The sequence below is a fragment of the Xenopus tropicalis genome, chromosome 6 (genome assembly GCF_000004195.4).
Source record: "Xenopus tropicalis strain Nigerian chromosome 6, UCB_Xtro_10.0, whole genome shotgun sequence".
Classification (NCBI taxonomy): Eukaryota; Metazoa; Chordata; class Amphibia; order Anura; family Pipidae; genus Xenopus; species Xenopus tropicalis.
In genome coordinates, this window is record NC_030682.2 from 916,911 (window position 1) to 928,408 (window position 11,498).

The 11,498-nt window shown below is 51.2% G+C and overlaps 1 protein-coding gene and 1 long non-coding RNA gene across 3 annotated transcripts; one reads left to right on the forward strand and one right to left on the reverse strand.

Moving 5' to 3' along the window:
• The first annotated feature begins 1,068 nt into the window (after positions 1-1,068).
• On the forward strand, positions 1,069-7,123 carry LOC116411484 (zinc finger protein 271-like). Its single transcript, XM_031903628.1, has 2 exons — positions 1,069-1,217; positions 3,983-7,123. The coding sequence occupies exon 2, from the start codon at positions 3,997-3,999 to the stop codon at positions 6,766-6,768; it is 2,772 nt and encodes a 923-aa protein (XP_031759488.1). The 5' UTR covers positions 1,069-1,217; positions 3,983-3,996; the 3' UTR covers positions 6,769-7,123.
• Positions 7,124-7,405: 282 nt separating this feature from the next.
• LOC116411488 lies at positions 7,406-11,063 on the reverse strand. 2 transcript variants are annotated; one of them, XR_004223131.1, is made up of 6 exons: positions 9,586-11,063; positions 9,157-9,366; positions 9,045-9,114; positions 8,165-8,960; positions 7,731-8,122; positions 7,406-7,576 (listed from the first exon to the last, which is right to left on the reverse strand). It is a non-coding gene; the product is annotated as an uncharacterized LOC116411488 (long non-coding RNA). The 2 variants fall into 2 exon arrangements; XR_004223130.1 differs by having other exon boundaries at positions 7,731-8,960.
• Between the last annotated feature and the right edge of the window lie 435 nt (positions 11,064-11,498).

The following is an 11,498-nucleotide window of genomic DNA, read 5'->3' on the forward strand; positions in this document are numbered from 1 at the left end:
TAGGGGCAGGGACTGATACATAGGGGAGGGAATGAAGGGTTAGGGGCAGGGGGACTGATACATAGGGGGGAATGAAGGGTTAGGGGCAGGGGACTGATACATAGGGGGGAATGAAGGGTTAGGGGCAGGGGTACTGATACATAGGGGGGGAATGAAGGGTTAGGGGCAGGGGGACTGATACATAGGGGGGAATGAAGGGTTAGGGGCAGGGGGACTGATACATAGGGGGGGAATGAAGGGTTAGGGGCAAGGGGACTGATACATAGGGGGGAATGAAGGGTTAGGGGCAGGGGGACTGATACATAGGGGGAATGAAGGGTTAGGGCAGGGGACTGATACATAAGGGGGAATGAAGGGTTAGGGGCAGGGGGACTGATACATAGGGGGGAATGAAGGGTTAGGGCAGGGGGACTGATACATAGGGGGAATGAAGGGTTAGGGAGGGGACTGATACATAGGGGGATGAAGGGTTAGGGGCAGGGGGACTGATACATAGGGGGGGAATGAAGGGTTAGGGGCAGGGGGACTGATACATAGGGGGGAATGAAGGGTTAGGGGCAGGGGGACTGATACATAGGGGGGGAATGAAGGGTTAGGGGCAGGGGGACTGATACATAGGGGGGAATGAAGGGTTAGGGGCAGGGGGACTGATACATAGGGGGGAATGAAGGGTTAGGGGCAGGGGGACTGATACATAGGGGGGAATGAAGGGTTAGGGGCAGGGGGACTGATACATAGGGGGGAATGAAGGGTTAGGGGCAGGGGTACTGATACATAGGGGGAAATGAAGGGTTAGGGGCAGGGGGACTGATACATAGGGGGGAATGAAGGGTTAGGGGCAGGGGGACTGATACATAGGGGGGGAATGAAGGGTTAGGGGCAGGGGGACTGATACATAGGGGGGGAATGAAGGGTTAGGCTGCTGCAGGCTACACCGATTTCCATGTTCTCAACTGCCTGTGGCAAATCAGGTTCGACTAGTCTCCTGCATGTTCCACTCCCAGCAGCCTCCTCCCCCTCTCCCTTCTGCCTGGCCCCTCCCCCTCTCCCTGCTGCCTGGCCCCTCCCCCTCTCCCTGCTGCCTGGCCCCTCCCCCTCTCGCCTCTTCCCAGAATGCTTTGTGCAGGAAGGGCAGCAGCATGGGGAAGTGCAGGAAGAGGCTGGGGCCGGAGATCTGAGTGTAAGAGGCGCCCATTATTCTGCTCTGAGCCCAACAGGTCAGTGTCCGACTCACCTCTCTCTGCTTCCTATTAACCCCCTGTGTGCCTGTCTGTACTCACCCTGTAACCCCCTGTGTGCCTGTCTGTACTCACCCTGTAACCCCCTGTGTGCCTGTCTGTACTCACCCTGTAACCCCCTGTGTGCCTGTCTGTACTCACCCTGTAACCCCCTGTGTGCCTGTCTGTACTCACCCTGTAACCCCCTGTGTGCCTGTCTGTACTCACCCTGTAACCCCCTGTGTGCCTGTCTGTACTCACCCTGTAACCCCCTGTGTGCCTGTCTGTACTCACCCTGTAACCCCCTGTGTGCCTGTCGGTACTCACCCTGTAACCCCCTGTGTGCCTGTCTGTTACTCACCCTGTAACCCCTGTGTGCCTGTCTGTACTCACCCTGTAACCCCCTGTGTGCCTGTCTGTACTCACTCTGTAACCCCCTGTGTGCCTGTCTGTACTCACCCTGTAACCCCCTGTGTGCCTGTCTGTACTCACTCTGTAACCCCCCGTGTGCCTGTCTGTACTCACTCTGTAACCCCCCGTGTGCCTGTCTGTACTCACCCTGTAACCCCCTGTGTGCCTGTCTGTACTCACTCTGTAACCCCCTGTGTGCCTGTCTTACTCACCCTGTAACCCCCTGTGTGCGCTGTCTGTACTCACTCTGTAACCCCCTGTGTGCCTGTCTGTACTCACCCTGTAACCCCCTGTGTGCCTGTCTGTACTCACCCTGTAACCCCCTGTGTGCCTGTCTGTACTCACTCTGTAACCCCCTGTGTGCCTGTCTGTACTCACTCTGTAACCCCCTGTGTGCTGTCTGTACTCACCCTGTAACCCCCTGTGTGCCTGTCTGTACTCACTCTGTAACCCCCTGTGTGCCTGTCTGTACTCACTCTGTAACCCCCTGTGTGCCTGTCTGTACTCACCCTGTAACCCCCTGTGTGCCTGTCTGTACTCACTCTGTAACCCCCTGTGTGCCTGTCTGTACTCACCCTGTAACCCCCTGTGTGCCTTCTGCTGCTTATAATACAGATAGCTAGAATCTCAGCCATAAAGCAGGGCAGGACTGCTGCTTACAATGGGGGGATCAGATAGGATCTGTGCCACTGTGACAGAATGCTCTGTTATACAGATAGCTAGAATCTCAGCCATAAAGCAGGGCAGGACTGCTGCTTACAATGGGGGGATCAGATAGGATCTGTGCCACTGTGACAGAATGCTCTGTTATACAGATAGCTAGAATCTCAGCCATAAAGCAGGGCAGGACTGCTGCTTACAATGGGGGGGATCAGATAGGATCTGTGCCACTGTGACAGAATGCTCTGTTATACAGATAGCTAGAATCTCAGCCATAAAGCAGGGCAGGACTGCTGCCTTACAATGGGGGGGATCAGATAGGATCTGTGCCACTGTGACAGAATGCTCTGTTATACAGATAGCTAGAATCTCAGCCATAAAGCAGGGCAGGACTGCTGCTTACAATGGGGGGATCAGATAGGATCTGTGCCACTGTGACAGAATGCTCTGTTATACAGATAGCTAGAATCTCAGCCATAAAGCAGGGCAGGACTGCTGCTTACAATGGGGGGATCAGATAGGATCTGTGCCACTGTGACAGAATGCTCTGTTATACAGATAGCTAGAATCTCAGCCATAAAGCAGGGCAGGACTGCTGCTTACAATGGGGGGATCAGATAGGATTTGTGCCACTGTGACAGAATGCTCTGTTATACAGATAGCTAGAATCTCAGCCATAAAGCAGGGCAGGACTGCTGCTTACAATGGGGGGGGGGGATCAGATAGGATCTGTGCCACTGTGACAGAATGCTCTGTTATACAGATAGCTAGAATCTCAGCCATAAAGCAGGGCAGGACTGCTGCTTACAATGGGGGGATCAGATAGGATCTGTGCCACTGTGACAGAATGCTCTGTTATACAGATAGCTAGAATCTCAGCCATAAAGCAGGGCAGGACTGCTGCTTACAATGGGGGGATCAGACAGGATCTGTGCCACTGTGACAGAATGCTCTGTTATACAGATAGCTAGAATCTCAGCCATAAAGCAGGGCAGGACTGCTGCTTACAATGGGGGGATCAGATAGGATCTGTGCCACTGTGACAGAATGCTCTGTTATACAGATAGCTAGAATCTCAGCCATAAAGCAGGGCAGGACTGCTGCTTACAATGGGGGGATCAGATAGGATCTGTGCCACTGTGACAGAATGCTCTGTTATACAGATAGCTAGAATCTCAGCCATAAAGCAGGGCAGGACTGTGACAGAGGGGAATGATGGGTGGCGGAATCCATCCCTAGAAGGTGACAGAGAGGGGAATGATGGGTGGCGGAATCCATCCCTAGAAGGTGACAGAGAGGGGAATGATGGGTGGCGGAATCCATCCCTAGAAGGTGACAGAGAGGGGAATGATGGGTGGCGGAATCCATCCCTAGAAGGTGACAGAGAGGGGAATGATGGGTGGCGGAATCCATCCCTAGAAGGTGACAGAGAGGGGAATGATGGGTGGCGGAATCCATCCCTAGAAGGTGACAGGGGAATGATGGGTGGCGGGAATCCATCCCTAGAAGGTGACAGAGAGGGGAATGATGGGTGGCGGAATCCATCCCTAGAAGGTGACAGAGAGGGGAATGATGGGTGGCGGAATCCATCCCTAGAAGGTGACAGAGAGGGGAATGATGGGTGGCGGAATCCATGGCTCATATAGCAGGGGAGTGGCTAATTGGGACTATTTCCTCTTGTTTCTATGCTGCAGAGGATCAGAGGAAGATGATGGAGGCCTCACATGGGATGAAGCTGAATGTGAGTGACATGAAGTGGAAGGAGGAGCCTCAGTGGGAAAGTAACAGTCGACTGAAGGAAGATGCCAAGCACAACAAGCAGAAAGAGGAGGCATTAGAGTGCCCGCTGTGTGCCAAGCGTTTCAGGCAGAGGCAGAACCTGGTGAAGCACCAGCGGATACACACGGGCGAGCGCCCTTTCAGGTGTAAGCAGTGCGGCAAGAGCTTCATCCAGAAGCAGCACCTCACCAAGCACGAGAAGCTGCACACCGGCCTCAGACCCTTTACCTGCCAGGTGTGTGGCCGGGGCTTTAGCCTCAAACACAACCTGAAGACCCATCAGAGGATTCACACCGGGGAGAAACCTTATCCCTGCGCCAATTGCAACAGGAGCTTCAGCCGCAGGGAGAACCTTCTCGTGCACCAGAAGAACCATCAGGGAAAGTGTGTGCCCGTGGCTACTGCTCCGCTTGGTACTAATGTGCCTGAGGGCCACACCACAATACTAGCCTATGTGAACCCTCAGGGCCAGGCCACTGTGCCAGCCTACATCTATTCCAAGGCACAGGCAACCATGACAGCCCGTGCCTACCCAGTGGGCTCTCACATAAAACCTGCCTGTGTCTACCTTGAGGGCCCCAATATCAAACCTGCTAGTGTCTACCTTGAGGGCCCCAGTATAAAACCAGCTAGTGTCTACCTTGAGGGCCCCGATATAAAACCGGCTAGTGTCTACCTTGAGGAACAGCAGAAAAACACAGTCCCTATCTCCACCGAGGGTCTAGAGCTAAAACCAGCTTGTGTCTACCTTGAGGGCCAAGAGATAACACCGCCTTGGATGTTCCCCGAGGGCCCAGAGCTAAAGCCGACTGGTATAAAACCTGTAGCCTGTGTCAGCCCTGAGGGCCCAGAGATAAAACCGGTTTGTATCTATACAGGGAGCCAGCAAGCAGTACCCACGGAGATCAGGCTGATGCTGGAGAGCTGGAATTACGAGGCCACCGGCGAGACCTCCGAGAGGCCACCGAGCGAGGAGTTTGGGCTAAGCGCCAGGCCATATATATGCCCGCAGTGTGGCAAGCGATTCAGCAGAATAGAGATGTTTGTCAATCATTACAAGATCCACACGGTGGTTAAGCCCTACCCCTGCCCCAAATGTGGGCGCAGGTTTGTACAGAAGCACCTCCTGAGCAAACACCTGGGGGCGCACTCAGGAGAACAGTCTCACAGCTGCAGCCAGTGTGGGAAAGGCTTTCGCTCACATCGGGCCCTGTGTAAGCACCAGGAAGTCCATAGTCGCAAGAGACCGTTCCTGTGTTCCGAGTGCGGCAGGAAATTCCCGAGCGAGACCGCTTACCGATCCCACAGGAGGATCCACTCAAAGTGGCACCCCCAGGCAGACTCTGCGGATTCCGGTGGCACGTCTCCACCCAGTGCAACAGAACGTCTGTCTCTACCTGAAGGTTTTCACCTAAACCGTCTCTTTATCCCACCCAGGCTCCTGCCCCATGTGAAAGGCTTCAGGTGCAATGCTTGTGCTAGAATGTTCCGCTGCAAGTGCACTCTCGTCAGCCACCTTGGCATTCACTCTAGCGAGAGGCCCTTCCCGTGCCCGCAGTGTGGCAGGAGATTCACTCAGAAGCCACATTTAACCAACCATCTAAGGCTGCACAGTGGCCAAACGGGCTACGACTGCCTCCGATGCGGAAAGATCTTCAGTATCAAGCACAACTTGACCCGTCACCGGCGCAGCCACAAAGCAGAGAGACCACACACTCGTCCTGATGGCGGGAAGGCCTTCTACCATAGCCAGGCTCTGGCAAAGCACCAGACAAGCCATAGGATAGCCACAGACAAAGCACATACTAGTGAGACACTAGTTGCAACGGAAGTTTCACTCGGGGACCCAACCCAACAAAAACAGTACTCGTGTTGTGTGTGTGGCCTCTGCTTTAGGAGACAAGTGTCTCTGTGCCGCCATGAACTGTCCCACAAGGGCAGGAAGCCATCTCTCTATGCAGCCAAGCAAGACACTAAGGAAGGGGCCGGTGTATGTGACCAGCCTGCCCAGACATTCCTAGTGGAACGGCGAGCGAGCAGCCACCAAGCAATGCACCCTAGGGACAAACCGTACCCCTGTGATGTCTTCCCCCGGAGCTTTGGTCTGGAACTAAGCCTCGCCAATCACAGAAAGGTCCACGGCACTGAGAAACTTCAGCCCAACCGCAGGCCTCACAACGCAAGGCCTCCGGCAGTGCTGACCAATCACAACCCCACAAATGAACTTCCCAAAACCACAGGAGGCGCAGGCGTTGCCCCCACAGTGCAGATATGCCACGTTTACCCCTGTTCGGTGTGTGGGAAAGTGTTCAAATGGCGGCAGGCGCTGGTGAAACATCTACGGATCCATTCTGGGGAGAGGCCGTACCCCTGTCAGGAATGTGGCAAAAGCTTCAGGCAGAGGCAGCACCTCAAAAAACACGTAAGGCTCCATACAGGGGAGAAACCCTTCACGTGCCAGGAATGTGGCCACAGCTTCAGCCTGAAGCATAACCTGCAGACCCACCAGAGAACCCACACCGGAGAGAAACCCTACGGCTGCGTCCAGTGCGACAAGAAATTCACCCGCCGTAGCATCCTCCTTGCCCACCTGAAAACCCACGGCCTGACCGTGCCCCTCACCAAAGAGCCCAAGCTGCACTCCCAAAATGTCATGCCAGTGGGACAGGTAGAAATAGAGGTGGAGCTTGATGTCCCCTGATGTGCCCAGGTGGATTCAGAACATTAAGCCGCCCCCCGCCCCACACCGACCTCACTGAGACCAGACGCGGCACCCAGCCAATGTCCTGTTGCCCCAAGCCCTAAACGAAATAACCCTGGGCTCCCTTCTACCCCTTTTTGTCATCATAGTAACAGAGACAGTCCCTTCCTGGAGAACTGGGTAACGAATGGGAAGTGGCACATCTTAGGTCTGAGCGGCCAATAGGAATGGCTGTGTGGCTCCTTGTGTAAATAAAGCCATTGTGCAGTGTGTGTGAGAGTGATCGGGCTGCACACTCACAGCTCCTTCTGTAATTAATAGTTTTCTATCAATAAAATATATGCTGCTGATTGATCATGTGACTCAGTCATAGGTACCAGGGCGTGACACCCTGCCGTCCAGCTAGGGCCACACCTGAGCCAGCTAACAACATGGCACCCTGTGGGGCCCACAAAACTATACATTCATAGCACCCTGCGGGGGGAGATCACAGGGGCAGAGTGAAACCAGTTACCCACCCATTATTAAAGGGAAACTCTATAAATCAGAACCAAATGTTTAAAAAAAATTCAACATCGTCTTAAAATATCCCCACCTACATCTGTCTGTTGCTTAATAACTAAAGCCTGACCCATAACCACCACTGGCTGACTGCAACCCCCACTCCCTGTATCTACTGACTGACATCAGCTCACTACTGCCCCCCCCCAATAGTCCCCTCCTCCCCTCTGTATTTATACTAACCATTATCGTACCCATTCTCCCACTTTCTATCTCTCTCCATCCGCCATAGTTCCATTATCTCTACCTTCCCACCATAGTTCCACCACTTGTAATCTCTCTCCATCTGCCATAGTTCCACTGCTCATTATCTCTACCTTCCCACCATCCGCCATAGTTGCAATGCTCATTATCTCTACCTTCCCACCATCCGCCATAGTTCCAATGCTCATTATCTCTACCTTCCCACCATAGTTCCACCACTTGTTATCTCTCTCCATCCGCCATAGTTCCACTGCTCATTATCTCTACCTTCCCACCATCCGCCATAGTTCCACTGCTCATTATCTCTACCTTCCCACCATCCGCCATAGTTCCAATGCTCATTATCTCTACCTTCCCACCATCCGCCATAGTTCCAATGCTCATTATCTCTACCTTCCCACCGTAGTTCCACCACTTGTTATCTCTCTCCATCCGCCATAGTTCCACTGCTCATTATCTCTACCTTCCCACCATCCGCCATAGTTCCACTGCTCATTATCTCTACCTTCCCACCATCCGCCATAGTTCCACTGCTCATTATCTCTACCTTCCCACCATCCGCCATAGTTCCAATGCTCATTATCTCTACCTTCCCACCATCCGCCATAGTTCCAATGCTCATTATCTCTACCTTCCCACCGTAGTTCCACCACTTGTTATCTCTCTCCATCCGCCATAGGTCCACTGCTTATTATCTCTACTTTCCCACCACTTGTAATCTCTCTCCATTCGCTATAGGTCCACAGCTTATTATCTCTACCTTCCCACCATAGTTCCACCACTTGTAATCTCTCTCCATTCGCCATAGGTCCACTGCTCATTATCTCTACCTTCCCACCGTAGTTCCACCACTTGTATTCTCTCTCCATTCGCCATAGGTACACTGCTCATTATCTCTACCTTCCCACCGTAGTTCCACCACTTGTAATCTCTCTCCATTCGCCATAGTTCCACTGCTCATTATCTCTACCCTCCCACCGTAGTTCCACCACTTGTAATCTCTCTCCATTCGCCATAGGTCCACTGCTCATTATCTCTACCCTCCCACCGTAGTTCCACCACTTGTAATCTCTCTCCATTCGCCATAGTTCCACTGCTCTTTATCTCTACCTTCCCACCACTTGTAATCTCTCTCCATTCACCATAGTTCCACTGCTCATTATCTCTACCTTCCCACCACTTGTAATCTCTCTCCATTCACCATAGTTCCACTGCTCATTATCTCTACCTTCCCACTGTAGTTCCACCACTTGTAATCTCTCTCCATCCGTCATAGTTCCACTGCTCATTATCTCTACCTTCCCACCACTTGTAATCTCTCTCCATTCACCATAGTTCCACTGCTCATTATCTCTACCTTCCCACTGTAGTTCCACCACTTGTAATCTCTCTCCATCCGTCATAGTTCCACTGCTCATTATCTCTACCTTCCCACCATCCACCATAGTTCCACTGCTCATTATCTCTACCTTCCCACCATCCACCATAGTTCCACTGCTCATTATCTCTACCTTCCCACCATAGTTCCACCACTTGTAATCTCTCTCCATCCGCCATAGTTCCACTGCTCATTATTTCTACCTTCCCACCATCCACCATAGTTCCACTGCTCATTATCTCTACCTTCCCACCATAGTTCCACCACTTGTAATCTCTCTCCATTCGCCATAGGTCCACTGCTCATTATCTCTACCCTCCCACCGTAGTTCCACCACTTGTAATCTCTCTCTATTCGCCATAGTTACACTGCTCATTATCTCTACCTTCCCACCATAGTTCCACGACTTGTAATCTCTCTCCATTCGCCATAGTTCCACTGCTCATTATCTCTACCTTCCCACCACTTGTAATCTCTCTCCATTCACCATAGTTCCACTGCTCATTATCTCTACCTTCCCACCACTTGTAATCTCTCGCCATTCACCATAGTTCCACTGCTCATTATCTCTACCTTCCCACCACTTGTAATCTCTCTCCATTCACCATAGTTCCACTGCTCATTATCTCTACCTTCCCACCATCCACCATAGTTCCACTGCTCATTATCTCTACCTTCCCACCATAGTTCCACCACTTGTAATCTCTCTCCATCCGCCATAGTTCCACTGCTCATTATCTCTACCTTCCCACCATCCACCATAGTTCCACTGCTCATTATCTCTACATTCCCACCATAGTTCCACCACTTGTAATCTCTCTCCATTCACCATAGTTCCACTGCTCATTATCTCTACCTTCCCACCATTCACCATAGTTCCACTGCTCATTATCTCTACCTTCCCACCATAGGTCCACCACTTGTAATCTCTCTCCATTCACCATAGTTCCACTGCTCTTTATCTCTACCTTCCCACCACTTGTAATCTCTCTCCGTTCACCATAGTTCCACTGCTCATTATCTCTACCTTCCCACTGTAGTTCCACCACTTGTAATCTCTCTCCATCCGTCATAGTTCCACTGCTCATTATCTCTACCTTCCCACCACTTGTAATCTCTCTCCATTCACCATAGTTCCACTGCTTATTATCTCTACCTTCCCACTGTAGTTCCACCACTTGTAATCTCTCTCCATCCGTCATAGTTCCACTGCTCATTATCTCTACCTTCCCACCGTAGTTCCACCACTTGTAATCTCTCTCCATCCGCCATAGGTCCACTGCTCTACCTTCCCACCACTTATCTCTCTATCTGCCATAGTTTCACTGTTTACTATTTCTCCTCTTCCTCCTGTGTTACATTGCTCATCATCATCACTCAATCTCTTCCTTTCCTCCATATTTGCATTGCTCAGTTTATTTTCTATCACAGGGTCACTATCTCCCCTTTTCAAACCAATTCTGTTGCTTGCAGTCTCTTCCCTCCCGTCACAGTTCCCCTGCTAGTTCCATCTGCCTACACAGTCAAACTGCTTAATATCCTGCCCTTTCCTTATTTCAACCTCATTAAGAATAAGGATTGCCACCCTGGTTCGACACTGTGCAAGTTGGTTATAGATAATTTTGTTCTCTCCGAGCTTCTTGCTGTGGGTCCATCGTTAATCATCAGAATTATATATGTACTTGCCCCTAGCAAACAAAGTACTTATGCATAGAAATGTGGAAGTTATGCTCTGATGTGTGAGGGTGGTGGCACAGTAGGCAGAATGGGCAGTTATTGAGGCATTAGAGGTTTGTGTGCAGCTATACACCCACTGGAACACCAGCAATGGCATGTCGGGGGTACAGAACAGGAAAGCTTACACCTTGTGGAAAAATGGTGCAAGTTTGCTACTGGTCAAATCATCAATAGCAACCAATCAGCAGGAATCATTTACTGGTCACCTGTTTAAATGCAAACTTCTTATTGGGTGCTCTGGGCAACCGCACCTGGGTAAACTTAGCAGCATTTGTTACATAAGGGTTGACCTCTTGATATTGGCCTTGCCCGGTTAATAATAGAAAAAAATAAAAGACGAGGACAAAGACAAATCCCTTCCATTAAAGGGATTCTGTCATGATTTTATGGCATAGCTTTTATTTCTATGACACTGTTACACAGCAAATAATTCACTCTACCAATTAAAATCTTATTCTTCAACCAACAACTGCATTTGTAGCTGTAATATTGGTGTGTAGGCGCCATGTCAGTGCCTTGTGCCTGAGTCTGAGCTTTCAGCCAGCGCTACACATTAGAACTGCTTTCAGCTAACCTATTGTTTCTCCTACTCCCATGTAACTGGAGGAGTCCCAAGCCGGACTTGGATTTCTTACTATTGAGTGCTATTCTGATACTTACTGGGAGCTGCTATCTTGCTCCCTTCCCATTGTTCTGCTGATCGGCTGCTGGGGGTGAGGGGGGGGGGATATCACTCCAACTTGCAGCGCAGCAGTAAAGTGTGCCTGAGTCTGAGCTTTCAGAAGGAGCAAGCGCTACACATTAGAACTGCTTTCAGCTAACCTATTGTTTCTTCTACTCCCATGTAACT